Source organism: Anser anser (assembly GCF_964211835.1).
Source record: "Anser anser genome assembly, chromosome: 10".
In the NCBI taxonomy this organism is placed as follows: domain Eukaryota; kingdom Metazoa; phylum Chordata; class Aves; order Anseriformes; family Anatidae; genus Anser; species Anser anser.
This window is the reverse complement of record NC_139730.1, coordinates 6,172,839-6,198,255: the sequence shown is the minus strand read 5'-3', so window position 1 is coordinate 6,198,255 and position 25,417 is coordinate 6,172,839. Positions and strand designations below refer to the sequence as shown.

At 40.5% G+C, this 25,417-nt stretch overlaps 1 protein-coding gene across 25 annotated transcripts in view; it reads left to right on the top strand.

Annotated features, from left to right (window-relative positions):
* Positions 1-25,417, top strand: part of MCTP2 (multiple C2 and transmembrane domain containing 2) — a 154,202-nt gene that overhangs the window by 59,271 nt on the left and 69,514 nt on the right. For 24 of the 25 annotated variants that reach the window (XM_083849891.1, XM_083849893.1, XM_083849872.1 and 21 more), the window contains 6 exons: positions 7,858-8,000; positions 8,769-8,845; positions 10,025-10,139; positions 12,132-12,167; positions 20,635-20,799; positions 22,458-22,588. In XM_083849891.1, the coding sequence (XP_083706017.1) occupies positions 7,858-8,000; positions 8,769-8,845; positions 10,025-10,139; positions 12,132-12,167; positions 20,635-20,799; positions 22,458-22,588 (667 nt within the window). Of the gene's footprint in view, positions 1-7,857; positions 8,001-8,768; positions 8,846-10,024; positions 10,140-12,131; positions 12,168-20,634; positions 20,800-22,457; positions 22,589-25,417 lie in introns of those variants that run through there. The other variant, XM_083849887.1, reaches the window with a different exon arrangement.

The window sequence follows — 25,417 nt, the reverse complement described above, 5'->3', positions numbered from 1 at the left end:
TCACATGGTTATCCCTAAATTTACTCATACACTTAACAGTTATTAAACAGGCATTAATTACATTTAAGCTGTGTAAAGGTGAGTAGTTCCGATAAACCCAAACTGTAAGACTAGCAGGTGACTTTACTTTTACCAAATCTTCTAGGTATTCTGAACATCCACTCACTATGTGCTGCTCTTTCTGGGATATGTTCCCTTTAGTATGGCTTAAATTTCTCCTTTGCTTTACCAGATTATTCTTACTCTTTATTTGCCTTTATAATATTATCTGTTAACCTCTAATCTTTGCTACGTTTTTTCTTCACCTTTTGTCTTTTATATGATTTTTTGGCTATCTCTCTGTACCCAAGCCAAGGAAGCGGAGTGCTGTAGAACAGCACCTCTGTTCTAGTGAAATGGGAGAGGCTTTAAAAAAAAATCCCTCTCCAGGTCAATATTGCAGTGCCCCCTCTTGGGGGTGCAGGTTGGTGGAGGTGTTACACATGGGTCATTAGCTTGCTTGGAGCCTGGTTTATTTGCTTCTTTCTGATGCTTCTTGGGATACAGTCCAGTTCAGTCCTACCTTAAAACTGCCAAAGCAGACACTTGGCAAGTGGCAGTCACATCACCTGCATGTACACTGGGTGCCTAATGTGTTAGGTAGTGCACGGGTCCTCCCGTGTTTATAACTGATGAACAAAACACTGAAGGTTGTGGTTCTGTCTGTGTGTACAAACCCACTGCCAACATTTAGCTTTCTGTGTACTTTGTATAGTATTACTGTTATTAGGTAACACGGAAATGTCATGGTCGTTGAGGAGCTTATGACCTATGCAGTTTTAATACTGTAGATAGTAAGAAAGCAGAAATGTTTTTTAGTAAACCGTGCATCTGTGGAACACTGGCAGTTCTGCAGGAGAGAGAGAAATTGTGTATCTTATTTGGCTTCAAGGAAATGTGAAACATAGTCACCAGTTCTAGGTGTTGCCGTTTTCTTATACTCTTCGTGGTTTTCTGGCGTCTTTGAGCCTTTTTAATGAAGCTCACAGCTTCCAGCTCTGTGCTTTGAACTGGGAGAAGATGGCACACACTTCTACTTGCTGGTTCACTTTCCTTGGGCAGAGTGGTGTCTGTTTGTATGAGTCAGTCTAATGAGACCTGAAATGTCCCGGTCCCTTATGGCCATGAGATGCTCTGACTGTGCCTGCTGCTGCCTGTATGAATCACCTTTGCAGAACAGTGACAGTGTGATAGTGAGCAGGAGTGTGATGCCACAGTTGCATGGAGGTGTTACCTTCCTTCAGCTGGCAAACCCAGCTATACCGCTATAAGAAAGCAAACTGTTCTGAGGGCCTTTAAGGGTGAGAAGCCCCTCGTGTTTCTAAATCCTGTTCTTTTGAAGTATTGAGTGCATCTTTTACTCTGTTAGCCACTGTGGTTATGAGAAATAGATTTCTTGGATGTGATGTCAGCTTGTGAGTGTCTGTGGTTCTTTTTTTTTTTCCTCAGCTGTATTGCTCCAACCTGATATTTCTTTTTTTTTTTTAATACACTCTTGCATTTCCTAGAATTTTTTTTTAAAAGTTCTTTGTACCCCGTCTCTGTCCTTTTCTATTTCTTCCTATCAGGTTTCCCTTGTTGCTGCTGCACTTGAGTTTTGCTCTCTTTTTATTTCTCTCATGATCCAGGCAGCAGAACATGGGAAACACGTGTGCAAGGAGTGTGGTGAGTTGCAGGAACTCAGAAGGGGCTGTCTCCTGGCTGGGTGCATCCCGTCACCCCCAGTCAGAGCATGTCAGGAGCTGCTCTCACTTCTAACACCAGCCACTGATGGTCAGCAGGTTTTGTAGGGCTCCCCAGGCTAGCAGAGGCTGGGCTGCTCTACCAAATGGGCAGCTTCTAAAACCACTGGGAGCTGTGCAAAAACTCAGTCTCCCTAGGATAAATTAAATGGAAAGAAAGGGGACAGAACAGCAAATACTTTCTACTCTAAGCACTAACCTGCAGCAGACCTGCACCCACTGTATCTCTGGACTGTCTCCTGCCTGGGTCTGCAGTGGTAGCAGAGTGCTGGAAGCGAGGATGGGTTTGTGCTAGGCTGGGAGTTTGTCAGCTTACACAGAATAAATCCATTGTTTGGAAAGCAAATGCTCAGAGCAATTAGGCTGAATCGCTCCCTGCAAACATGCTGATTAATTTAGACTTTCTCTGTTTTCAGGGTATCTGCAATTAGATCATTAGCTCTTCAGATTTATTAATTATTCAGATGTATTAGGCAACTTTTCGCACTTCTTTTTCAAAGGCTAATCATGACTAATTTACAGACGCGAAGAATTTGGGTGGTTTTGGGTGCTTATTTTGATGTTTTCTGGATTCTGCATAGCTCTGTGTACAACAGCTCGTGCTGCAGTTGTTGCTGTGCTCCTAATTCAGTTTCTTCGAATGCAGCGGGTGCCTGAAACTTTGCCCCTGCACTGTGATCCCTGCAAGCCTCCCTCCTCAACCGGCTGTGGGAAAGTGCAAAGATGGGGGACCCTCATGGACCCTCATGGATTAAGTTAGAGCAAAAGCAATAAATCCAAAATGTGCCTGTCACCTTTGGTGACATGAATGTTAGATTAAGAAATATAAGGATGGTCGCACTGGTAAAGAATACGTAGGGCCCACAGACTAGGCCTTTCATTTTGTAGGTATCTAATTTAGATAACAGATTTCTTAAATGGTTCAAGCTCTCTGTCATGAAAGCTGACTCTCAGGGGTGGCTGCCTTCCTTGGCAGCTCATGCTGGGTCTTTCTGGGGCTCCTACATGGAGCTTTTATAAAGCCATAGAGTACAAATACAAGAAGATGCAACTACTTATGCTAAAGGTCCTTGGTGCTCACTAGTAATGTAAAAGTGGCTTCTGCTGTGTCCTTGCACCCTCCTATGCTCTATGTTTGATCTAACCTTTGTCATAAGCTGTCTATTCTTGCTGTCATTGTGTCCCAAATGGCATTTTGTTAGGATCTCGTTTGTTTTGTTGGTTTAATTTCAGTCACGATTTATGGAATGTCTGGCACTTTTCCTTATTTTTTTCCACTCAGCTGAGGGTTTGCGTGTGTTCTTCATATGTCTTTGGTCAAGTTTTTTTGGTTTATTTTCCCTAGGAGCCTATTGGTGATGCTTGTTTCCAAGAAATGTTTCATTTCCATCTGGTCTTATAATCTTGCTGTGCACAAAACTTTCCAAAATTACCTGGATTTCCTGCCATCAGATTACTTTTTTTCTGGTTTCCTCTTTAAGCCTTGATCTTTGCAAGGATAGTGGTTTTCCACTTAAAAAGAAAAGTGTGTGTTCCATTATAAAATGTCTTTTACTCCTTATTGTAAATAACTCCAGTAATTCTATTTCTAGGAAGATTTTAAGAAATACATTCTTTATGTGCATATAAAATAAATCCTTCATTTCCTTCTTCAGATTCAAATACAGGATTTTAACTGAAACTTAAGATGGTCTAGGTTATGTTTCATACTGCTCTTGCTTTGAGCTTTCAGGATTTTAAGGCGACTAGGTGGTAATTTTTTTTTTATTTATGTAACAAGACTTGTTTCATATGCTGTATTTCCAGTAAGTTTACTCCTATAAAATGGAGTGTGGTTTGAAATCATATCGGGTCTGGTGTTTTTTTCTAATTATGAAGCAAGTGTGTAGTGTTATTAAACACGGCTGATGCGGTACATCTCTTGGTTGCTGCTAGAGGGCAGCAATATCCATTTAAAAACACCATTAACAGTTTCTTGGGCTACTAGACCCTGTCCTGATGCTGTGTCCCAGCAACTTTTGGTCACTGAAGCTTGCTCAGATTTTAGCTGAGACTTGGTCTGCCTGCACTCGTGGCTTGTAAGTGTTAGTGGAAGAAAAAAGAGGCAAAATAGATATTATGGAAATTAATTCAGGGGAGTATCACAGTTTTCTCATTGGAGAAACATGCACTTCAACTGATTCAGCTGATGAAAGGATTTTTTAGAAATCATCCTTTTTTTTTTTTTTTCACTCTTACTGGATTTTAGATTATAAAGCAGGTCATCTAACACACACACACATATAGTTAGCTGTTTAACAACCTTCTTGTCATTGCATAATGTTTAAATCCACCTCAAAACATCTCACCTTGCTTTATGCACCAGAAGAATGTTTGTCTGGGTCTAAATTGTCAACTGCTTCCGAGCAGGATTGGTCTCGTGTTACCCCACTGACGTGTGACTGCAGCTGAGGTGGCAGAGATGGGCAGGTTCAGAACCTGCATTGCAGAGCACCCCTCGGTGCGAGTGCTTACAAGTTGTTGACTTGGTTGCTTTTGCTAGGAAGTTGCTGCTGAAAAGTTTTTTTCTAATGGTCTGGCTTCAGAAAATTCTCAAGCACCTGTTGTGTCTAAAAGAAAATGAAACATCCTTTTTCAGACCAATTAATATCTAAAATCGTTAGTCACGTTTGGAAATCTATTCTTTTTTGGTTGTACTGTAGATTGTCCCTAATAAATAGCATTTAAACCATTTAATAGCTTCAAGCCTTGAACTCAAATACAGTTAACAATAATTGGCAGTCTGTGCTGTTCATCCTGCCAGGTGGGGCTGGTCTGCCTGCCTTATTTCTCATTCCCTGTCTCCTTCTAACCTATTCTGATCACCTGAAAGCGATCTGGGGCATCTTAGAGAAACAGAAATGAGTGCAGTTACCCAGGGAGGTACAGGAGCTTTGTCAATGCAATATGGGGGAAACCTTGAAAGCCTGAAAAGGGGCTTCAGCGCTGTGCCCCCTCTCCAGCCAGCCCCATCGCCCAGCTCGCTTTTTCTCTCCTCGCCGCCCGGGTCCACCTGAGCAAACGCCGCTGAGCCCTGGTTTGCTCCCGGCTGCAGCCTCAGAGGTTAAAGTCCATCTGTCTGCCAGCGCCGAGGTGTCAGCCCATCATTTGTAGGATGTCGGAGCTGCGCTCCCGTGCCGCCGGCCCCGTTCCCCTGCCTGCCTAGTTGAGATGTTACCCCTCTGACAGCCCGACAGCTGAGCACCACCGCAACCCGCGCCCGCTCGCAATTATTTTCCCTAACAATTAACGTGGTACTAACTTGACACTTCTTCCTTGTTTGGCTTTTGTAAACCATCATCCCTTTTTCTATTAATTCCCGGCATTAATATTTTCTTTCGCGCGAGTGCCGCCGTTCACCCGTGAAGGAGTTTGAACATTATGTAGCTGTCAAGATCGCGAGGGATTACCCGGCGTGCCTTGCCCGAGTAAGTGACACCGCTGAGGCCTGGCTTTGAGATGTTTATTTTGAGAGTAAGCTGACAAGCATGAAGGCCTGATCCCACAGTGGCAATCTTATTTAATTAAAGGCCTCTTTTTATTATAGCTTTTTCCCCACTGTTATATAGATATATATATTCTTTTGCTTTTATATATATATATTTATTTATAAAAAAAGGAAAATTGCTAAAGCCTGATTCACACAAACAGTGCTAGGGAGCCTTTCCCCCTCTTCTTATTTTCCCTTTATTAACAACCTGGATAGCTTTCAGAGCAATAATGCGATTGGGATGCTTACTTAGATATGGTCTTCTTGCTTCCCATCCTCAGAGAATGGGCTCTGAGTTTTGTACTTGCAGATACTTAACTTGCTGGTTATTTGCCTCCTCCATCTCCTCTTTCTCTCTCTCTCTTTTCAGGATTTGTCCTTGCTTATGGGTTTTCTGTTCCAAAACCAAATGAGTTAACGGCCATAGACTGCCTGCCTCCATTACGCTCTTCATTTTTTAGTTCCTTCACGTGCTTTCCGTATTTGGGCTGGTTACCGTTGCATGCACAGAATAGATTCTGGACATTATTATTGCTTTTGTTATTTTTGAACATTCAGCTTGCTCCTGCTTGTCCTGTAAAGAACGGTCAGACCTATTTCCTTTTTAAAGGAGAAAGGATCTGGGATCTTTGGAGCTGGGAGAACATCAAAGAGCTCGATGCTGTCATTTCTAAACTTCTGCATTCTCAGAGGGCTACTGCCCCTACTGTGGGGTTATGTCTTACCTTTCTGTTCCCATTCATTGTGTAAAATGTGCTGTTTTCAAGTGGTGTGTTTCATGCAAAAGTGTAAACATAGTTTTGATAAGTATTCTAGTGAAAGGTCTAGTCCTAATCCATTAAAACCATTAAGAAACTGATCTCTGACTTCCTTGGATTTATTGTTTTTGTCTTTAAGAGAACACTGGAAAGAAATTTCTTTAAAGTTTGCAGCATTTTTCACATTAATAAAGGGGTTGATTTTGGCAATAACTATTTAAAAAAGTAGTTAGTAGTTAGTAGTTGAAATCCAATCAATATTTTCCTTCTGTGAATGAAACATTTCTGAAAATAAAGTAGAATAAAACTTTCTGAAATTCTTAAAAATAACTCCGTATGTCCCAGGCACACAATTCTTCACAGTACTATTCAATTCCAAATAGATGCTAACACACAGCTATTTTTTTCTCAAGTTTTTCTTTACATAGCACTGATCAGAGCTTTGAATGTTTGAATGCGGAATTTTTGTGTTCTCGCTGTTTCACCAAATTACTGACAAGACTGACTATTAGTCTTGCACTGGGTCATCCTGAACTGCTGCCCATTTGTCACCAGTAGCTCCATGGGTACCTGCAGGGGGACGCAATCAGTTTATTTCTGAAGTTGTGAAGTCTAGTGGAGGAGTTTTCTCCTGCCATAAGCACCTTGAAATGTGGTGCTTGCAGTGATGGCCGTGTTGGAAACGTGCAGTGCCTGGTCTGGATATGTCTGTCAGGTTAGCTGTGATTCTTCTAATGAAATTTAACTGCTAACAGGGAAGTGGAATTCTGAATATAAGGTACAGTACAGGTAATATTGAACATGACAGATAAGCAGCACCTGGGATCAGTTAATTGTATGTGCTGCTAAACCTCAATTTTACTCTTTCACTTACTGGCAGTCTGAGATTTCTGTGAAGTCTGTACGCCTTACTAAATCAACCATCTAGTTAAAAGCTTTGTGTACATAATTACCCCCTTTTTTTTTTGGTATCTTATGCAGTGATTGGTGTTAGTGCAGATGCCATTGGTTTAATAATAATAATAAAAAAAAAAGTTGATCCCCTCTTCTGTTTTCCTTTGACAGCTGCAAGTCTGTCTATTGCTGCGGAGTGGCATGAGCCCCATGGTCTATCTATGGACATCTGTTCCATAAAAATATGGGATGCTATTGCCATGGCAAAATGTGCTGTTTGGATTTTAAAATGTTACCTGAATGTTATTTGTTTTCTTTATGGAGTCTGTTCTGTGTATGGTTTTATCCTAAGCTGGTGAACAATGCCAGTATTTTTTCAGTGAAACTTCCAATTCAGATTTAAGCAAATTGGCAAACGACACCAGTGATAAAATCCTGATGAACATTTTAGCTATTGTTACTGATTTCCTTGGAGCTCCTATCCAAAGTTACAATGCTTTTTAGTGTTGGTCTATTCATATGTTTGTAGTCACAGGATCACATTTTCTCTTTCACTCTTTTGCTAGTTGCCCTGTAAATATTTCTTCATCCTTGTTTGCTTTGTACCCAAATTAAAATGTTAACTAAGTTACTAAAGAATAATTAACATTCTTTAAGAGTAACACAGCATAGATAGAGCAAACTGTGAAGATTTTGTTGCCCACTCTCAAACAGCTTTTTGGTTATGTTCAATTGGTTTCCTGTATTAGAAGTTTTTATATAGGTAATTATGCATACGCATGTATATTAAAAACTCATTGCAACTTATTGTTGTTTATGGTTTTATTAAATTATATTTTAAGATTGTGGGTTTACATGGGGGCAGTGTTAATCTATTTCTTATAAATTATCACAGGTACAAGTGACCCATATGTGAAATTTAAATTGAATGGGAAAACTCTATACAAAAGTAAGGTAGTCTACAAGAACCTAAACCCAGTTTGGGATGAAACTGTAGTGCTGCCCGTACAGACCCTCGATCAAAAACTCTGGATCAAGGTAAGTTTGGGTTTAAAATTTTTGAAAGTTAGGTAAGTACTCTCTTAAGCAATTGTTTTCTACTTTAAAACCATTATGATTTTTTATTCACTCTAGTAGAATAACATAAAACATGATCCAGTTTAAGAGTTTGAGCAATTTCAAATTAAAATGCACATATGTCTTTTCCAGATTTTACTTGCATGTTTTGCTTTCATTCTATGAAAACCCAAGTTGAAATAAAATTCCTTGCCTGGATATGTTTAAGACTATAGAGCTAAATTCTGCTCTAACTTACAGTGCTTGTGCGAGCTTAGTGAAATCAATAGTGGTTTCATAAGCACGTTTTAGGAGTGTAATTTGGCAGGGTTGAACAGAATTATTACCTGGGATGCAGCCGTGACAAGTAGCAAAGCCTTTTCTCATTATGAGTAACGTTACAGTTACCAGAACTGCAAGCTACCAGTTGTGAGCACTAATTGCTAAAACATCTGTAGCAAGAAGTACCTGATTTTGTGCAGCATTTCATCATTCTGTTGCAGAGAGCATAAAGGAACAGGCACAATCTGTAGCAGCACACGTCTCTGTTTACATAATATTAAGAAGACGCTTTCAAAACACTGTTTAAATATTTAGTTAAAAATACAAATTAAAGCAGGGAGATGGAAAATTATCCCTGAATTATATTTAAGCTTTGATCATAAAGGCCTTAAAATATCTGTTCTTTTATCATCCAGGATAAAACTGGCTTATGATGTGAAAATTATAAATATTTTATTTTGCCACCAGGTGTATGATCGAGACTTAACCTCTTCTGACTTCATGGGTTCGGCATTTGTAGCACTCACTGAACTTGAACTCAATAGGTAATATGTTTATTTAGTTAAATGTTATTACAGCTTAATTGAGAAGCATGAGAAAGTAATGAAATGCTTTTGCTATATATTGGAATTCATCTATTCATGAAAACATATTCTGATTGAAGGGTGGGGAGCACATTTAAAAAATGAGAAATAGCTTCAGATAAATCCCACATAGGCGAGCTTTTATCCGGCATTATGTACGGATTCCAACCCAACCTGGATGGAGCCCAGCTCAGAAGAAGGCACACTTTTCTTTTTGTATCTCAGAATAAGGACAAGAGTTCGTATATATGATATTGTTTATGGAAAGCTGCACTAGAATAATTTGTGGAGGTGGATTTATGGCAGAAGAAAGGGGGAAGAAAAGTTGAGACCCCCTATTAGCTCCACGTATAGTGGGGTGTGTTTTTTCTGCAGATAATTCAACAAGGGAACGGTTGCCTTGCTGCCTGTGAGCTCCCCCATTTCCAACACCCCCTCCCTCCATCCATCCCTGCTGCAGCGGCATCTGGCCCTGATTTAGTGTGGAGGCAAGCCCTACGCCTTTTGTCTACTGCTGCTTGGTCTGAATGTGGAGCTGGAAGCCAGGAATTCAAGTTTTATTTCTCTCTTTTATACTCACTCACTGTGTGACTTTTTTTTTTTGAAAATGAGTTCTCCCTGTGTGGATATATTATAGCTCCCATGGCTGTTGTATCTGAGTTTCCAGAAACATTAATGAATTTGTCTGTGAGATAGTGCCACCAGGTAAATACCAGCCTTACTCTTTTCAGCGAGGGAACTGAGTCACGGAGGGAGATGAAATGCACGTGGCAGTAAGGCAGAATACAGATCTTGTGAGTCAAATCCCAGCCATTAATGCTAGAAAATTCACTTGGATGAGTTTCTCTGTCATTCTTCTTCCCTGTGAAGTAGAGGCAGCAGTAACTTAATTCAGCATGTATCCACATCTGGAGAAATGCAGATAATAACATAATAACATGATAGGCTGTGTTATTTAAAAGGTTGTGTATTTTATCAGAACCAAGGGGGAAACCCTCCAGACTTCCCCCTTTAATATTTAAACTCAGTGTTGGGAATTTCAGGCAAGAGGCTGAAATTTGCACAGCTCAGTGTGACCTTTAGTAATGAACTCGAGTTAACTGAAGTCAACAAATGCTTTTTTTTTTTTTTTGCTTGCAGAACTACTGAACAGGTTTTAAAATTGGAAGATCCCAACAGTTTAGAAGATGACATGGGAGTGATTGTATTAAACTTGAGTCTAGCAGTAAAGCAAGGAGACTTCAAGAGAAATAATGTAAGTGGCTTAGGAAATCAAATTTATAGCTGAAATGTGTTGAGGTGAAAAAAAAAAGAGCTGGCATAATCTGATTTACTGGGAAATGCCACCTTTATTTTCATCTTCAGAGACTCTATACTGAAATCGAGATAGATCATAGCTTTTTTTTAAAAAAAAAAACAACACATTTAACTGGGTAAAAGGTGCTTAGACATCTGTAGCTGAATGCTTTTGTCTTGTAGTTGCAAAGTGTACTGTGGCAATGCTTTCCGTGTATCATGTACATGTTATCTTCCACTGCAACGGGCAAGTTGCTAAAGTGAATGTGTGAACTGTACTTGCTTTAATTGCCATTTCAGGGCATACTGTTTTCTGATTTTCACCCAGAAACTTAGATTTTATCACCTAGAAAGAACCCAGTAATTTGAATGTGATTCTTATTTTTTTTCTTATCATGCCAATGAAAAATACATTTTTGTGAAATCTAAAAACAGGGATTTAATGTTAAGATTTAAACTCTAACAGTCCTGCAGAGAAGCACACTGGCTGAGGAAGAGATTTCTTGTAAAAACGAAAATGTTGCTACTGACTTCAGTTGAACTTCACTCCTGACGCAGAAATATGGTGCAACTTTTGGTGATGCTAGAAACACCCAAAAACCCCCGCAAAAAATACTGGGCAGAGACTGTGAACAACACAAAGCTGATAGTTTTTAAATTAAGTTGTGCATGTGTTGTTTTTATTTATTTGTTTTGTTTTGATTTGTTTTTGTTATAATCTTCTAAGATTCCTTCTAGTGTTTTACACAGTGTGGAGCAAGCCTGGTCAACCCATCCTGCTACTGTCCATGCAGCAGCTTTGCAAAGGGTGGGGAAAAGTCAAGAGTAGGCATTTTCTTAGATCTGTTTCTCAAGCCAGACCGATTTTAAATATGTGACGTAAATATGTAAAGAGAAAATCTTTCTGCAGTCTTCTGTATAGTCTAGTGTGAAAGTTGCTGTTTACAGCACATTATTGAATTATAGGTATGGAATTTGTCTGAATAGGTTTATTTCTAGAAATGTAAATGTTTAAAGGTGGTAAAGTTAACATGGGATGTCTGCTGTTCAGTATTTATTTTTCAAATTGTCTTTTTTTGAAAACTGTAAAATGACCCACTACATTAATTTAAAGATAATTGTAAAGTTACTTCTACCTTAGTCTGTGAATATTAAAAAGCTTAGTGACATCAAAACACTGTTGTTATAGTTATATAACTACGTTATGAGATGGCTTCAATCTTGGGTATGAATTCACCAGCTAACTTTTACAGGACAATGCTGTTGGCAAATGCTATCAGATTGCAGGAAGGGGTGAAGCAAAGATGGTATCTTTATGTTAGCCAAAAGAACCTCAGGAATTCTTCTGGGATTTTTAGGAAGGCATGGGCTAAAATGGACTTAACCAGTGAGACAGAAAATACATTGGTTTAAAGTAGTAGCTTTTGGTACTCTTGGGTGCTTACTTAACATTCAGAGTGCAGTTGATAGAAGAGTTGGTGCACACTGTAATTTTTTTCAAAGATGATGTTTTAAGCCCTTGTATTTTAAATGCAAATTGCTCAGCCATTTCCAGTGGAATCAGAACAGTGAAATGTCTCTGTCCACATTAGCACTTAACAGCAAGATGATTTTTTTAAACTAGCTTACTGTAGAACCAGATGGCACCAGAAGTATAATCCATGTTTCTTCCTAATGGTTCTGGGTCCCTCTGATTATTATTCTTGTGTTTTGTTTTTTTTTCCCTCTTATTTTTGGTGCAATGCAGGTGCTTTAGGTTTGTTGATTATGTGCCATGAGGGAGGGAGGTAAATGAATGCAGTAGTAGATCCAACCCCCCTACTAAGCTTTTCTAACTCATTTTATAAGCTGATGTTTGAATTATTTTGCTAAACAGCTTTCCCCATTTTATTCCTCCTCTGTTTTCCCTCTGTGGGTTCTCTTTGTTGCAATGGTGGGGACTCCTGAACAGAGATGGTCAAATCGGAAGAAACGATCTTCATCCAAGGTAATTCATAATTTTTTCTGTTCAAAAAAGTCCACTCACAAATCTTTGTGCCCTTCTCTGAAACAAGCTGTAAAAATATAAAATCTTGGAAGTGTAGATTCAACCCAAGTGCAGGGGTTGTGATTACCTTTTGGATTTTTGATTTTTTCTATGTGGTGAGAAATTGCCACTGTTTTCTTATTGTATGTCCTATGGTAGCATCCATCAGTGATCGAGAGTAAGACCTCATTCAGTAAAGAGTTGGAGAAGGACAGTCTGTACTAAGAAAACATTGGTATAAATTCAACAACAAAAACTGTGAATTGCTTATGGATAGATAGATATTGGTGTTGAAAATGGGTCTTCTGGTTCCCAGTTGAATTGTTTAGGCTGTCTCTTGCCACTGGAGAAATTTGTGAGACAGCATTTTTTCTAGTTGTTCCTGTGGGTTTTGAAATTCCTTTTGTTCTTGGGATGGAGAACGAGTAGGCAGTTTTCATTATAAGCAATGTAACATGATTTCAAGGATTTGTGTGTTGCTACATATCTACAGAACTTGCTTTCCTTGGTCTTCTGTAGCAGCCCTGCAGATTGCCATTACTTTTATATTCCTGCATTGTTGCATTTTTGCATTAGATTGTAACTTGTTCGGGAAACAGAGTGTGGCTTTTTATTTGTTCTGTAAAGCTTTAATTTGCTATTGAGTAAATAACAATGATATAGAAACTGCAAGGCCCAGTACACAGCTTGAGAGCCTTACAGTCTAACTTTCTGAAAAGCAAAATTTGGCTCTTGTGAGAACACATATGCATCTTGATATTTTCCCTATATAACTATTGGTTTGTGCCTAAATAAATTGAATAATTAACCTCCTCTTGTTTTATTCATCATAACTGTGGTGTGGTAAGTAGAGGAGCCAACCCTCTCAGGTATTGTGCCAGCAAGTATATTTTTGTAAATAGAAGAAGTGCAAAGAACAGCCCTTGGAGCTGGCTGGCTGCTTGGCGAGCCCTGGTTCCAGGGAGATAACACAGACCCTTACCGCTGCGCTTGCAAAGAGCCGCCAGACATCCCTGAATGCAGTATGACAGAAAGTGATGGAATAATTGAAGAGCTCAGTGCTTTAGTTTTTAACTAAAGCTCTGGAAATTACTATGCCCTCACTCAATCAGTGTAGCTTGATCCCCCTCTTTCTCACGCAAGCACACACAGCTGTCTCTTGACGCTGGTTGGCTTTGGGTCCCAGAAAAGGGAGCCAGGTTTTTAAACTCTGGTCCTTTTTGTCCAGAATAGCCAAACTTCTGTCTTGGTTGCTGTCATTCATCTTTTTTTTTTCCAGCTGTACACTGTATCTCATTGCATTTTAAATAATTTTTTATATATACATTTTTTAGACCTTTAGCTATAAGCCATATTGGCAGGTATCTCTGTTCTCAAGACTCTGGTTTGTGCCTTCGCATCTCTAAATAAAATTGAGATGCTAAGGCATGGTTAGGAGAATTAGGAGAAATGAAAGTATTGTTTAAAAGAGGAGGGGACAAAAAGACAAACAGAGCTGCAACCCTGTGCTCTATTCTGTTACAGTCACTAGAGGGTAGGAGAGCTTCAGTTCTTCCCAGGGAAGACACAGTTCATGCTCCAGTGTGATCTCTAAAGAAAAGCTCTGTGACCATCCAAAGGCAGTAAAAGTATTTCCCGGCATGCGCCGGAAAAATCTGACAAAGCAGTATTTCCTAGTTTATTGATTCTGCTACTGCACTAAAACACTAGTACTGTACATCAATAACCATCTTTAGTTAGGAAACTCTGGTCTGTGGAAGCAGTACTAGCAGTTTGTGGCAGAACATAAAGGCTAGAGAGAAAAATTGTGTGCATGGGGAATATAGGTGTCTAGGGAAGGCACAAGAGGTTATGGAAGAATGGCCAGAGAGTATGATGGGGTAGAAAACAATGTTGCTGGACGAGATAAAGATATAGGAATAAGGGAGGCAGGGGAAATGGGAAGAGCTCTGTAATGGATGCACAAACTCATATCCTTTTTGGCTCCTGAGCTGACAGTGGTTGGTTGTAGCAGGAAAAAAAAGGCCATATACTTTCCGTTTGAGCAGCTAAACTGAGACAGATCTAAATTTCATCTCTTTGGGTTGAAGTAAATAAAAGTCTTGTATTAGGAATGGTTTTCCTGATTTTTTTTCCATTGAACTGTAGCTGACCTATATCATAATATTTAGCTTTTATTTTTCTAAAAAATACAGGGGAAATAACTTATTCTAAGGATGGACAAAATGAACTTGTTTTTCACAGTTTTTTTTTTTCTTACCTATATAAAAGAAATCTGGTTATACTCTAATTTGACCATGTTATGTTATATCAGTGCAGTTGGCAGATTTGGAATATCAGTATACTAAATGAGTCCTGTCACATTAGTCACAGGATTCTTTCTGGATTCTGAAATTCACCCCAAATGGTTAGTACCTCTGCTGGTATTAATGCCCAATGCAACCATATGTCAGATTGGCGAAGGGGCTCAGATGGGCTGTGGTGGATACCATGTACTTTTCATGTGTTTTCTCCAAGCTCCTTTGCTTTTTGAAGGAAAAGCTTTGTTTCAGACAATGAGAACAGCAGCAGTACAAGATATCCAGTCTAGCTATGTCTGTCTCAGTCGTTACAAATATTATGCAGGAAGAATTTCAGTCGCCAAATATTGTCTTTTAAATCATTTTGGTTTGAGCTGTTGAACTGGATGATTTAGCTATCTGTTGATTACACAGTATATATCTTTCACTGCTGCTAGAAGGGAATCATCTCACATTTGGGCAGTATCCCAAGACATGGGCAGCACATCCAGAGCCCTCATTTTTCATGGGAGCTGAGAACAGCATTGTCCTCTGCAGGAGCTGTCTCCAAGAGTGCAGCTTTCTTCTTTGCAATGCTGCTCTCCATGAGAAAAGGGAGGGGGATACTGTTAAGTAGTATCAATATGTGAGCTGATATCTGTGTATTGGCAAGCTCTCCTCTCTTTTCTGATTTTTTTAAAATATTTTATTTTTTTTCTGGAGCTATCTGGGGCTCAGAAGGAGCTGGTAACTATATCTGCTGGAACCCAACGTCCTGATGCTCAGTAGCCTTGTTTGTCCTGGGTGGCTTGAATCTCGCCCTGAGTGCCCCTCGTGCTATTTCCAGCATTTGTACAGCTGAGTAACCTTTAAGTGTTGAACATCTACGAAGCAAATAAGCAGGCTTGCTTGGGGTGGATTGACCTGCAGCAGTTCAGTCCTGAAACAAAAGCGACACAATTGCCACCTTGATAGCCTAAGCTGATTGAATAAATTGGCTGAAAGGCTGACCGGACCCAAGTGCTCCTCGGTGTCTCCTCACAGGGGAAAATCCCTCGCTCTCCTTTTTCTGCGTGGGCTGTTGTGTTTCATTTTTGCCTGCCTCATTGTATTTGGCTTTCTCCCACAATACCCCGTGGGCAGCGGTGTGCTCAGAGCATTTCGCAGAGCGTAGGGACTCGGTTGCCACGGGGTCACGCATCGTGGCGGTAATCTCGTGTTGGTTCACTTGCCTTTCTCGCTGCCCTCTCCTCTTTCCCAGGGGGAGACTGCCTCTGCGAAATGGTTTCCCTGCCTAATGAGGAGAGGTCCAAAGAGTCTTCATATTTGCGTGTTGTTGTTTTCTCAAATGGCAAATTACGCGGCCCAGTTTCTATGTTTGACCTCTTCACAGGGATTGCAGCAGGCTTTCTGATGTCCTGTCTCATCCTTTTAAATGAAAGATGTGAGAGATGGGCTCACTTCACACTTGGCCACCTCACTGTGTCATTTAAATGTACAATTTTTCTGCATCTCTTTATTGCTTCAAAAACAAGTTTGAACTTGGGGCATGTATATGTGCATCAGGAAAAGAGACAGATTGGAAAGCAGTGCTGATGCACCAGAGGGGATTCACAGGGTGCCTACAGAGGGAGATTATATCCAAATGGTGCTATCAGGGAGACTTGAGCTCCTAAAGGATTTTGTGAAGCTGGGTCAATGAGCCGGTTCTTTCCCCTCCAAAGCTCAAACGTTCTTGCTCATCTCTTGTATTTGTCTCTGTGAAGGCGGAATATGGCCCACCTGCTCGTTCTTGTCAAGCTTTCTTCTTTAAACCAAAACCAGAAAGTAGTGGAAAACTGAAAAATCGTGTGAGAAGCTTTTATACTCATTTCTGAAACCAGAAACTAGTTTCTGAAAATGATATTGTCAGCACTGTTTTTTTTTGTTTGTTTTTTTTTTGCTGTTCAGAGATGTGTGCTATTTTCCAGGGAAATGTCCTTTCTAAGTATTATGGAGAAAAAAACCCTTCTGTTCCTCTTGTGACAGGGTCCTGCTTCATGACAGTGCTATTCTTTTGCTTCAGAAATGATTATTCACTACTTTCCTGATGTTTTGCTATCCCTAAATCTGCAGTAAACGTGAGCTCTTAAACTTTCAAAGCATCTAGTTGTTTTTCATAATAAAGCTTTCTGGATATTCTTGTGCTCACTACTTTCTTTCTGTCTGGCTTGTGTGAGGGATGCTTTTTGTTCGAGTTGTTATCCATTTTACAGCATTGAACTGCTCATAAGGATGACCTTTATGGTATTGCTGGTTATTTGCAAAGTAACACCCACACCAGATGCATGTGTGAAAATTTTTCAGTGCACGCAGAGCCCTGAAGTCAGAGCTCTGTCTGGAAACAACCCCTCAATTTCTGGTGTCAGGGCCAGAAGCTTAATTTCAGAAGTGATGGATGGTGGTGGGGGATAAGTAAACTTGTCCAATGTCTCGCGCTCAGGACATGTGCCAGCTTCCATCATGAAGCATGTGTTTCCTAATTTCCAGCCCTATAGCCTGATCCGAGCTTCAGCCAACTTTTCTGTACCTCTGCAAGGCACCTTTATATGGGATGCAGCCAGAGTGTGAGCTGGCTGACTGCAGAGGGTTTGCAGGAAAATACAGCAAGAGAGGCCTGAGGGACCTGGCATCTAGTTTGGGAGCACAGCTGGAAAGAGCTAGGGTTCAGAGACGGGAGGAGCTGAAGTACCCAAGCACAGAGCTGTCTGTAGCTTGGGTGGTAACAGGGGAAGGGAAGAGCTGAATAGATTAAAAAAAAATAAATTAAAATTATTGCTGATTAAGCCGTAACATCTTCCTTTTCTCTCTGGCTTAGAGAAGGGTTTTGACTTTTCTGGTGTAAAGGCAGATTAGTGTAGTGATGGCTGGAGGAATTTTTTAGTGCTTGTTTTGCCACGGACTGACTTTGTCAGACTAATGACTGCACTACTGTGTTCTCTGCTCTCTAATAGTTTTGCAAACTCAGAGGGAGGCTGTGAAGTTTAATCAATTAACTCTGTGTAAATCTGTTTGAAATAAGTAGGTGCGGGATATCAGAGAGGAGTTGAGACTTCTGAAATAAATAACGCGGTATTAATTTCTTCACCAGGGAGGCATTTTCTGTAGTACAGCCTTCCCCAGGCAACACTAAAGTTGACTCATTGAGGGTCCAGGTCCATGGGCCTACCACACACCTGGGTTTCCCCAGACATATTTCCTTCCAGAAACTGAGTGGAAAGTGAGACAGTGCCTGTTTGGCTGGGATTTCCATCAGGGTTGTCAGAGGAATAGCCTGCAAAATATGTGGGAATGCTGGGGAGGTGGTGGCAGAGCACACACAGAACAGGTCCTCGGTGTGCACGTAGACAATAGGAGGCGCAGGAGATGTGTCAGACCTGCCGAGCACACACGACCTGGGCACATCCAGGAAATCCAAGCATTCCTAATGTGATGGGCTGTCTTGCAGGGACTCAAGTGAAACAGCTTTCCTGGGGCTTCATGCTGCTCCATTTACAGAGAGGGTTGTGGAGGTGGGAGAGCTGGGCCGGGGAAGGTTGGAAGCAGGCTGCATCATTGAGCCTGTGCTGAGGTGGTATAGATCAGCACCATGCCCTAAACCAGTTGAAAACATTTGGCTCCTTTACCCAGTGTGATGCTCTGAAGCGATGCCAGATCTTGTCCAGAGAGTAGCCAGGTCCTGTTAACATAGCTGGAGGCCAACATGCTCCTCTTCTGAGATGGGCTCAGCACCCCAGCACAGAGTACTTTTGCAGATGTGCAGCCATCCAGAAGAGGGGTGTGTGTGTGTGTGTGCGCACAGGGCTGTTTGCTCAGGGCCACCTGTTTTGGGAGGTCAGAGTTGATGCATTGCAATGTGCTCTAGTAATACCGAGCTGCAGGTGCTGATGTTTCCCGGGAATGGTTTGGGCACCTCTCAACACGCCTTTGAACTGTCAAGTTTTTGGCTAATAGGGTAGGGTTATGTATCGGACAAAATTTGTATAGGAAGACCCCACCACCACCGAGTGACTCCTTAAAATACTGGACTGGGTATAAAATGAAAAGAATCCAAACTTGATTTGAAAACTGAGTGATAAGAACTCTTTTGTGTTCAGCCTGGAAGCTTTGAGGAGAACTAGATGTTTTGTTTTTAAAAGAAATTGTAACGCAGATTATAAACTTTGTCTGTTTTTTTGTGAACTAACATCAAATACCTCTTCCTCCTCTGAGGAAGGGCGGGGGGGAGGGAAAATCCTTGGTCCTAAAGCAGCAAGTACATCACATCAAACATGACTATGTTAAATGCTAAAATGTTCAAAGTACAACTGAGATAGATAAAGGCTTTGATGGGAAGTGGATATTTCCCAGGGACATTACAAGCAATAATCCAGATGTTACGGTGTAATGCAACGAGTGTCCATGGATAGATCGGGAGCTCAAGCCAAGCAACGCCTGCTGTAGGCCTTAGCCCTCCACTCCCATGCTGTTATGCCATATGGAAGCAATCTCCAGGCCCCTTTAATAGCCAGCTTTGGATTCCATTTTCGCAGGGCTCATAGAGCTAAGTGGAGCTGTTTTATGGACAAGTTAGATAGAAGCCTTTCCAAGATAAACATCCAATTCGAAATTAGGACATACCAAGCTGCAAAATTATTTTAGGGCATATTTCATGGAAGCACTGCCATTTTTCTAAGGCGATTGCCAGACTGCAGAATGCCCTTTGATCCCATGTGGACATTACTCCCTTTTTTATAAAAAGGATTTTGAAATAGTTGCAGTGTTTAGGGAGGAATATATCTGCCGGGACTTTGAAGTATGTCCATGGGAACAGTCATGCTTTAGCTTTTTGGCCTAAAAGATGAACTTTAAAAAAAAAAAAAAAATTACATTGCAGCTGGATTTATGAATCAAAATCTCATTTTCTTTTTAAAGGTAGGAATTTTTCTCCAGTGTGCCAGGAAAGCCAAACGGGGTGTTTAAATAGAAGTATATTAATATGCTTGTGGGATTCAAAGAGTTGGGTATTTTAACCAGTAAAAAGCGAGTAAAAAATTTGTGAGTTCACCACCCATGATTTAAGAATTTTGTTGCTGGGTAATTGATCCATAAAAAGTAATCTTCAGACATCAGGTGCTTTTGCAATCATTTTATTTAGCAACAACATTTCTTACTTGCTTTTAAAGCTAACACGTCCTGTTTTAAAGTGACTTGTGAAATCTTCTCCTCCGTCTTGCTCCCACCTGTATATGACATGATTGAAGCTCTGAAGTGTGGCGAGTTAAAAGTTGCTTCACAAGAATAAAATACGGCAGGGTTTTTACTGCGGGAAGAAAAGTATAGCCTTGGGTTTTAATGTTTCCAGCTCTCACTCCCCCCAAATAAAGGCCTATTTAATCATCCTCTGTCCAATAAAATATTGCCAGTTAGCAAACTGTTAGCACAGCCATGCTATGTTGGAGGAAATCGTGAAGGTAACAAATGTGGCTACCAGTTAACCATAACTCCTGATAAAGATCCAAGTCGTGTCAGTTTTTTCAGCAGGCATCAGGACTTTTGATTCGTGAGCTCAGTTTCTGGAAGCGGCAGCTCCAGAGATCTGCAGGCAAAGAGCTAATGCAGAGGACAGGCAGTTGAGTGGTGGAAGACGTGACTTCAGTCTTTCACCTGGTCATGGACTTTTGTACGTCTGTGGGCTACCTCACAGGAAAGGACAGACCAAGTTTTGTGGATGTAGCTGGAGACGTTTGAGTTTACTTTTGTTTCTCCCCTCTTCCACCTCTCCTCCCTAGCATTCTCCTGTGTCTTGCCCTGAGCCAAGGTAAGAGTGTGCTCTAAATGCACGAGCTCTGCTCTCACCAAAGGTCAGCCAGGTCAGGTGAGGTTGACTTCTCTGCTGGTTTAAACCAATGTGCTGATGTTGCTCTGATGCTGAATGCAGCCCCTTCACGGGGCCAAGTGTAGCATGGAACGGGCAAAAAAAAAAAAAAACGGGTAGCGTTTTTGTGCCCTCAGTTCTACTACTAGGGAATGGTGATAACTCTCTCATTATGATTTCGTATCACTGTCAGTGTGTGCGTAAAAACGTGGGTTTGTGTGTAAATGTTTTGTGTCCCTGACGTGTTTTTCAGTCGAGTTTCATGCGGAGTATGCGACTCTCTGACTCTTTGCGCAAGAACCAGTTGTGGAATGGGCTGGTCACCATCACGCTCTTGGAAGGGAAGAACATCCCTGGTGGGGGCTTGGCAGAGGTTTTTATTCTCCTGAAACTGGGAGATCAAAGATACAAGAGTAAGGTAAGTACTAAGAATTTCCTTAAGTTTGGAACTATTCTTAAATCTTTTTTGTGAGATCAAAACCAGGAGGCCATACCAGGGACACTAACATTTTACTAATGTTATACATGGCAATATAGAAATAGGAAGTTGGGAATTGTGTGTATCTGTTTTTGTGCTTTAAACATACTCATATTGATGGATGTTTGATGTTGATATGAAATGAAAGAAGGCAACGTGCATCACACATATTTTTTGTTCTCTGCCAATACAGAAGTCAGGTTTGCAATGTTAGGTATGCTGGAAAAGCAGACCTGAAGTGGCTTCTGGTGCATTCTTTAAAGCATTTTTCGTGAAAAATGTTAACTTTAACAGGGGAACAAAAAAAAAAAAAAAGCCCATTGAGCGGTGTTCCCAAAGCTCTACATTTCGTCTCTGAAGTCTAGTAAGGGGGGAAGCTATAGTTAACAACAACAAAAAAAGTTTTCTGTTGAGAAGGCAAAAGCCCTGCGTGTCATGAACTGAAAGTGTGGAGGGAGGAGAAGGAAACAAACAAAACCCCTCCTGTACAAAATGTGCAGAGAGTTCACAGAACATAACGTTCAGATGTAGACTCATCTGAAACCTGCACTCTGTCCTCCAGAAAAGACCTCAAACCAAGGTCATGATATAATGTTTTTTATTCAGAAAAGCAGCTTTCAAAAATAACAAATGGGTTAGTTATTTTAGAATAAATATGTTATTCCAGTAAAGATCCCTTTTTATGTTTCTCCTTATGGTCCATAGTCTGTATCATGAATTTGCAAGACTCTGCAATGTTTGCAGTCACAGAAAATTAAAAAGTTTCAGAGGGGGAGTCCAGGACAATGTTGCCTGCAGTGAACTAGTTGCTTAGCATTTCTGTCTGGGGTCCAGAAAAAGTTGGGGACTGCAGCTTTAACACTGTAGTAAGATTTCAGATTGGTAGTACTTCACGTTCTTTCCTGGAGTTTATTTAACTTATGAAGTACAATCTCATAGTCAAGAAAAGCAGACCAGGTGGGGTGAATCTGTCATGGTCCAGCTAATCCTGTTGCCTGTTCTCTCAGTGGCCATGCTGATCGTGGTGAGTGTGGTGCAAGTGATTTAAGTCCCAGTCTGGTGAATACTTGTGTTCTCAGAGTAACCTGAACATGTGGAAGGTCTCACTGAACTCAGCAGGACAATTTACAGATATCAAATTACCTGGATGTTAATATTTTTCAAGGCTGATGCTACTTTGCCTGTATCGTAACACCAAAGAGGAAAAATATTTGTTTGAATTTCTGAATTCGTTCAAACCTGCTTTAAGGTGATCGTCTTCAAAAGGTTTATTCTTGATTTCTTCCAACACGAATGATATTGAATGATGGCTGTGGCCCACTGAAAGTGGAGCTGGTGGATCCGTCTTGCATGTCAGCATTTCTCCAGCCATTCACTGAGATCGCATTTGAATATTTATCATTATTGGAAGAGGGAAAAGAGCTTGTAGGAAAGACGAGGCTCTGTGCGGTGGGCTACGGAGCTTCGGTTTGAATGACCTTCTTAGTATTTGATGCCCTAACATCTGGCCTTGTTGTTGTAGAAGAATTGATATGTGCTTTACTGTGGAAAAAAGTACCATTTAAGAAAAGTAAATATTATAACTGCATGTTTTCTAGACACTGTGTAAGAGTGCAAATCCTCAGTGGAGGGAACAGTTTGATTTTCACTACTTCTCTGACAGGAAGGATATGTTGGACATTGAGGTCTGGAGAAAGGATAACAAAAAGCATGAGGAGCTTTTGGGAACGTAAGTTTTTTGTTTTTTTTTTTTTCTTTTCTGAGGGAAGGTTAAATGTAAAAGGTAATGTGATTTTTATTATTTTAAATTGATCGATTTATTTTCATTACCAGCATCGTATTGTATTTTTCTCTCCTTATTCTGGTCATGTGCGTATTCGTCTGTAAAGGTATGTTTATTAAAACCTACTACTGGCTAACTGATTAGCCATGACCCGAATGCATAGACACCCAAGCTGACTTTGCACGTGCAGACTGTAAAATCCAAAACACCGTGGGAGCTCAGTGGCAGCTGTTTTTGGGAGAGCTGGTGGCAGCAAGGAGGCAGTGTTCATCTGCACGTGCATGGTGATATTGCTCCAGCCACTGTTGCTCTCTGCAGGGCTGCTTCAGGTTGGTGACAGCTTCGGGACCTTTCTGCTCCTGTTGAGTCGAGCTGGTGTGCCTTTTCTCTGATTGCTGGTGTAGCCTTGTTTGCATATGGGTCCTATTACTTAGGTCTGCTTTGTTTGGGTAATCTCTTCCCCTTGCCACAAAAGCGTGACCTCTGTGTGGGGCTGGTGCCTCGCACTGTTGCACAAGCTCCTGCTGTTTTAAAGCATCGTTCTCAGGGGTGACCTCACAGGTGATCTCTCTCTCATAATTTATACCTGGTTTTGTCCCACTGAATTATTACATTATAATTTCAAATTCTATATGTTATGTCACATCAGCAGCTTGTAGTTGTACCTTTTATTTTAATTTCTTAATGGGAATAGAATACGGTTCCTACTGTTAAATCCTGATTCTTCTTGTCCACTCTGACTTCATCCTATTTTGTACAGTAGAAATACAGTCTTGGTTTCCTAGAGGTAACTCTATCTTTCCTGCTGTTGCTGTCCTCCCTTCTTTTGGCTTGCAATGTTAGGCATCTAGACCCATCTCCCCAAACTGTCTGCACTGCTGGGTACATACAACAGCACTGAGGACCATTTAATTTACCAGAGCCCTGCTTGGGTTTGTTTGTGCTTTATGCACTTGCAGGATCGCTGCCCCAACCTCTAAATTCTTAGGGGCACCGATGCTGTCTGCAGTTGTTTGCATTCTCACCTGGTGAGTATTTCACAACTTGCTGACTAAATAGCAGCAGCTAATAAGAACATTCTCTTGCTTTAAGTATTCAAATAGTTTGAAACTATTCACTGAAAAGAACAATGCCCTTTGGCTCTACAAATGTTTGTGGTTTTGCAGAGCAGGAAATGCTTTCTGGCTGAACGCTGTTGTTCATCACATGTAGAAGTGGCTGGAGATGAATCTGTTCCTTCCATTCTCACAGTTACTTGTATTACTTCTGATATTTTCTGTTTGGAGTTAAGAAACATAGCAACATTTGTGGCTTGCCTCAGTTCTGTCTCCCTGACAATGGAGGAATTTCCTTATTTTTTTTTCTTCCACTCTTCCTACTGGTTTCAGGCAGGTGGTGTTCAGGGTGGCAGAAAAGATTTAGTAAAATGTCCGTGGGTTATATTCAGTCATTACATATAGCAGTATGCCCCAAAATAATATTCGCATATTTTTAAGGAAAAGGCAAAATTTGCTGCGTGTTAACTAATAATTCTGTGGTTAACTTATGGATAGAGTAAAATTCGTTATGTTCTCCCAGGGTTGTGTAGGCAGGACTGTGTTGGTTAGACCTTTTTTAAATAAAAATAAAATAATGAAAAAAATATATATATTTTAATATTAAAATCAAGTTGAAGAGATGCACAAGGCAGAGTCATTTCTGATGATCCACGTCACTGAACTTCAGTGCAATAAAGACTTCTGTTAGTTCCATTAGACCTGGGTTTTTGTGTAGAATGGATGCTTTAAACCCTTTGGAACATGTCTTTTTTTTTTCTCAGGCATAATTTGTTTTTAAGGTAAAATATTGTTCTTGAAATAGGACCTGAAGCCTATGGAATATATAGAATAAGAAATGTATTGGACCTTTGGTACTAAACACTAACACCTGGGGCATTCGTCTGCTTCTGAATTAGTGAGAAAGCATTCGGTGCGATTTCATGTCACCTTCCTCAATCATGAAATGAACCCTCATTGTCAGTGCGCAATGCAATCTAAATTATTACATTCAGCCTACCTACATTGTCCTTATATTTCCAACGGGATCCAATTTCTCTTCCTCACTTAATATACTGCAGCACTGAGTGGTTCAGCTGCCAGTCTGACACTGAGGGGTGGTTGTATTTTGGTGCTGGATGAAATAATCCCTCTATTTAGTCTGCACAGAACTGCTAGTAACATTTGCTAAATGTTTTTTGTGTCCTTTGGGGTAAGAGGCATGCTATAAACAGGAGATGATGTTAATGTATATTAATAAACAAAGGTGTTAATGTGTGCAGAATTTGTCGAGGCTTTGTTAAATTGTTTATGCCAAGTTGTTAGCGAGTGTTTCCGCATTAAGAAATATGTTTTCAAAAAAATTATACTACAGAATGTGGTTCTTTTCTCCACAAATTTACATCAAGAAAGAGCTTTTACAAAAATCACAAGCCTTAAGACGATGAGCTATGAGGTGGGAGTGTGTCTGGTATCTTTGAGGAATGCCTCTGGTAAATGGTGTCTTTGCAACCAGGAAAAATCTGTTCTAAAGGCCATGCAGTTGGGATTAAGCAGTAAAATCTTTGGTGGCTGGGCCCATACCTTTCATTTAAATTTCACCAAATTTATGTCTAGAATCAGTCAGAATAGGACCATATTGTCTCTCTGACACCTGTGGCATTTGAAATCCCTTTCCAAATATTAATCTTGGACACATGTTACTGTCTACTGTGATAGTGATTCTGACCTCTTTTGCAAA